The sequence below is a fragment of the Streptopelia decaocto genome (assembly GCF_964273445.1).
Source record: "Streptopelia decaocto genome assembly, chromosome: 7".
NCBI classification, from domain to species: Eukaryota; Metazoa; Chordata; class Aves; order Columbiformes; family Columbidae; genus Streptopelia; species Streptopelia decaocto.
Window position 1 is genome coordinate 2,472,562 of NC_138661.1, and position 4,604 is coordinate 2,477,165.

The window sequence follows — 4,604 nt, forward strand, 5'->3', positions numbered from 1 at the left end:
GTCGCCCGCATGCGCAGCCCCGCCCGCAGCAGCCCGGCCCCGCCCCCGCCGGACGGCCGCGCAGGCGCAGTAGCGGAGGGAGCGGCGCCCCCGCCCGCGTTGGAGAGGAGGCGGTGCTGCCCCCTGGCAAACGGGCCGGACGCCCCGCCCCGCCGCGCCCGCCCGCGCTGCCTGCGCATGCTCACGTCTACGTAAGAGGGGCGGGGCTCCTTCCGCGCAGGCGCAGTCCCCGCCCGAGGCCGCGCGGGAAGCGGGACGGCGCGCCCCGCCCTGGGCGGAAAAGGGCGGGGCAGAGGGGCGGGGAGAGCCGCGCCCCGCCCTCCCCGCGGCGCATGCGCAGAGGGCGGCGGCGGCGGGTGGTGCCGTCGCGCGGCCCGGCGGGCGGGGCGGGGCCGCGGCGCGCAGGCGCGGTGGCGGCCGAGGGGAAGTGAGGCGGGCGCGCGCGGCGCCTTTTCCGGCGGCGCTGGCTGAGGGAGCGGCGCGGAGCGAGCGCGGCCGGCTGAGGCGAACCCCGCCGGGCCTGAGGTAAACCCCGCCGGGCCCTCTCCCCTTCCCCGCCCGCGCCGCTGCTCTGTCTCACTCTCTCTCCGTCCCCTTCGCAGGCGGGAGCGCGGAGCCGCCGCCCCTGAGCCGGCATCCATGAGCTGAGGCGCCGGGGCGGGAGCCAAAGGCAGGAGCCGGGCGGAGCCGCCGCCTCGGGCCCCGCGGAGCGCGGCCCCTGTTCCCCTCACCCTCCTCGCCGCGCTCCTTCCGCAGCGCCCCATGCGCTGAGCCCCGCCCGCCCTCCGGACGCTCGGCCCCGCTCGGGCCGCTCGGGTGGGTCCCGCTCGCCTCCGCTTCCCCCTCCTCCCCAAGCCCGGAGGCCCCTTGGATGCCGCCGAGATGGGCAAGGTGCTGTCCAAGATCTTCGGCAACAAGGAGATGCGGATCCTGATGCTGGGTCTGGACGCGGCGGGGAAAACCACCATCCTGTACAAACTAAAGCTGGGCCAGTCCGTCACCACCATCCCCACCGTGGGCTTCAACGTGGAGACGGTCACTTACAAAAACGTCAAGTTCAACGTGTGGGATGTGGGGGGCCAGGACAAGATCCGCCCGCTCTGGAGGCACTACTACACGGGCACGCAGGGGCTGATCTTCGTGGTGGACTGCGCCGATCGCGACCGCATCGACGAGGCCCGCCAGGAGCTGCACCGCATCATCAACGACAGGGAGATGCGGGACGCCATCATCCTCATCTTCGCCAACAAGCAGGACCTGCCCGATGCCATGAAACCCCACGAGATCCAGGAGAAACTGGGCCTGACCCGGATCAGGGATAGGAATTGGTACGTGCAGCCCTCCTGTGCTACTACAGGGGATGGACTCTATGAAGGGCTGACATGGTTAACGTCCAATTATAAATCCTAATGAGAGAATAACTATTTAGTCTACAAAGAATTAAAGAAAAAAAAAAAAATAACCCACATGGCTTTCCGGAAGAATGATTCTCTACTGAAAAGTAAAACAAAAGCATCCATAGGATTATGATCATCTTTCTCCAGTTACCGCCCTTTCCTTCTGCACACTTGACTGGATTCCTGTTTTAACTCTTCTTGCTTGGCGTTAGGATGCTCTAATCTCCGAATGTGACACGAACACAAGCACTAGATGCTATGGCAGACTTCCAGCAAACAGGGGAAAGACACATTGTAGACTTGCTAAGTAACTTTTTTTCGTTTGTTTGGGTTTTTTTCTCCTCTTGATAGCCCTTAAGATGGTTTGATTATTTTGGGGGATGGTTGGGGGCGGGGTACCATTTTCAGTGTATGCTTTCTGGTTCTACTTTTTTCATTATATATATATATTTTTTTTTCCTCCTATCACTTGCTGTAGATTGCTACTTTTTTGCATTCACGCAGAATATGTTGGTAGGTCTACTTCATCTAGTAAACTGAAAATTATTGCTTAAAAATCAAACTGCAGTCTGTCTTTTTATATTAAGGACTTTTTTTTTAAAGAAAAAAGTTCTGTTAATCTGTAACTAAATAGTGACTCTCAGTCTGTCTTCATATCTCAGACTAATAACGAAACGAATTCTTGCCTGCGGTGGCAGCGCGAATACCATTGTAACATGTTCAAAGTGCATTTCAGGCGCAGCGTTCGCCAGGTAATGTAAGAACCGCTTTGAAATGTCAGCTGTGAAGTTCTGAACCATACATCATGCATGAGAAGGGATGCAAATAAGTTCCCCATACTACATAGCAACCATATAGCAAATAAGGCAGGAATGATGTAATAGTTCCCGGGTAGATACTGTTCGGTTTTTGTCTTGCATTGCAAACTTTAAAAGACGTTTTAGCTGCAGTTTTTCCTACTTCTGTCAGTCTCCGATCCCATAGGTTCCTTCCAGACAACGCAGCAATAACGTGTAAGCATTGCAACAAGTTTTACTTCAAATCACGGATGTTTAGGCGAAAATCTAGCACTGACTTGCCTGTCTTGCGATCGAGAGGAGTTGCTCCCGTCTCAAGACAGTCTAAGGCATCTAAATCTTAAAAAAGATTTCAGATTCTTTCTGAAATTCATCTCATGGAGGAAGAAATTGGGAGTTCTGTGCTAAGCTGTAACCGAGCCTGGTAATTCAGACATCTGACTAAAGGCCATTTTGAGGAAATAACTCTTTGCTTTAGTTTTCCAAGACTGGATTGAACTCGTCCGAGGAGTTGCCGTCTCTCTCGGTTGTTGCTGTGGTCCTGCGGGAAGGGAACTATGTTGGATGGCTGAAGCCCATTGAGTAACCAGAGCGGGGAGGAGAGAGAGAGAGAGAGAGTAAACGACTATGAATGTAAACTTCCATAATTAGTTCTTAAAGGGCAAGCAGCTCATTTGCCATATCGCAGTTTGCAGATGTGACTGGCAAAAAGAACCCCTTAAAAACTCCACCCACCCAGAACAAGTATTACTATAAAAACTCAAGTATTAGTGCTGGGTGTGAAAAACGTTAAAGCAGCTGGTTCTTATTCAGCCTTAAGGATTAACTTCAGATTTCCTCAAGGAGTTAAACTTGATTGGGGAATTCTAGGAATGTATGCTACAAAACCAGAAGAAAATGGCTATTTTTTTTTTCTTTCTTTAAATTTATTTTCCAGCTATACGAGTTTTACATGAAACTGGGGGCATTACACTACATTTCTGCAGTGTTGACTCCGCATGCTGAGGACATTGTACATGGAGCTCTTACCAAAGATTTATGGCAAGATAAAAATACTGAAATCGAATGCTTTGGACTACTTAAAAATTCCTTTAGAATACGGTTCCGAAAGATTTATCTCTATGTGGGTTGCAAATGGGACTGAATGGGTTCTTGGTGCTAGAAGATAGAGCATTGACTGAGTCTTCACAAGTGTAATGTAGAATAACTTAAATCTCAGCTCTAAAGAAGAGGTAAGATATTTTTTGTTCCTTTTTTTCACTCAAGGCTTTTTGCCACTGGAATATCATTGCTCTATTTTCTAGCTTTTTTTCTTTAAATTTTCTGTTGATGTAACTGAACAAACAGTGTGGTGGTATAAAGACTAAAAACACAAGAATATGGTTACTGTTTTCTTCTGGAGCATAAATAAAATAGCCAAGCACAAAGTAAATGCCTAAACTGGAAAACTTGAAGCTCTATTAATGGTTCTTGAACTTTCTTAAATCTATTCTCAGTCAACATGAAAACTTCAATAACTTCATTTTTCGTCTAAGTTGATTTACTGTGTTCTCAAGTGCTGGGGCAGACTTTGCGTTAAGTTGAATACACAATTTTGTATTTCCTTAGTAACTTTGTTATTCTGTTTTTGTAGGTGAAAGGAAACTGATTACGCTTCTGATTTTTTTTTTAAGGTTTATTTTTGGGGGGAGGTGGGTGGGAAGGGGAGAAAAAAGTGGCTGAAACATGTGGCAGAGACTTCACAAATAAACGGCCATTGCTACTGAACAAAAGAGAAAAGGTTTCACTTTCCACATGTCCTTTATAGGTTGTAGCTGAACCTCACCACCAACGGGTGGCTGTCAAGCCATCAACACAGCCTGCAGGATACAGGGGCAAATCTGTAAGAAATCCTATGATTTACAATCTAATCTGGAGTTTTAAGTGCATCAATTTGTGTTCATGTGAATTTATGGAGTAAGTTTTGAATGGCGTTAATCGTGTCCGATAAGTGAATGAGTTTGTAGACTGTGATCTCCCTGACTAAAGTAAACAGGAATTTTGTGTTCTCAATATGGCTGTAGTGTTGGTAAAGAACTAATAAGCAGAAAATAAAGCAATTATACAGCGGAGCTCTCCTGGTATGTTACTTATATTTAATTATGAGAGAAACAGAAAGGGGCAATATGGAGCATTCTGTGACATAAAGAGGTCTCTGTTCTGTATCGCACCGTTTTGAAAGCCTGTCTGTAATTCCTCGGAGACTCAGATTAGCGACTATTTTTATAAGTGGAAAGGATGATACTTCTTTAATTCTCCCCACTTGGAGTTACCAACCTTGAGCAAACTTTAGTGTCAAGTTTATGTTGCCTGGGGAGGCGATGGGCTCACTTGGAAAGGGAAGAGTAAAAGCAGCGCTGGACAAAAGGCT

General features: G+C 48.9%; 1 protein-coding gene across 1 annotated transcript; it reads left to right on the forward strand.

The window, feature by feature from the left end:
• The first annotated feature begins 371 nt into the window (after nt 1-371).
• Nucleotides 372-4,305, forward strand: ARF6 (ARF GTPase 6). Its single transcript, XM_082058954.1, has 2 exons — nt 372-525; nt 603-4,305. The coding sequence occupies exon 2, from the start codon at nt 883-885 to the stop codon at nt 1,408-1,410; it is 528 nt and encodes a 175-aa protein (XP_081915080.1). The 5' UTR covers nt 372-525; nt 603-882; the 3' UTR covers nt 1,411-4,305.
• The last annotated feature ends 299 nt before the right edge of the window (nt 4,306-4,604 follow it).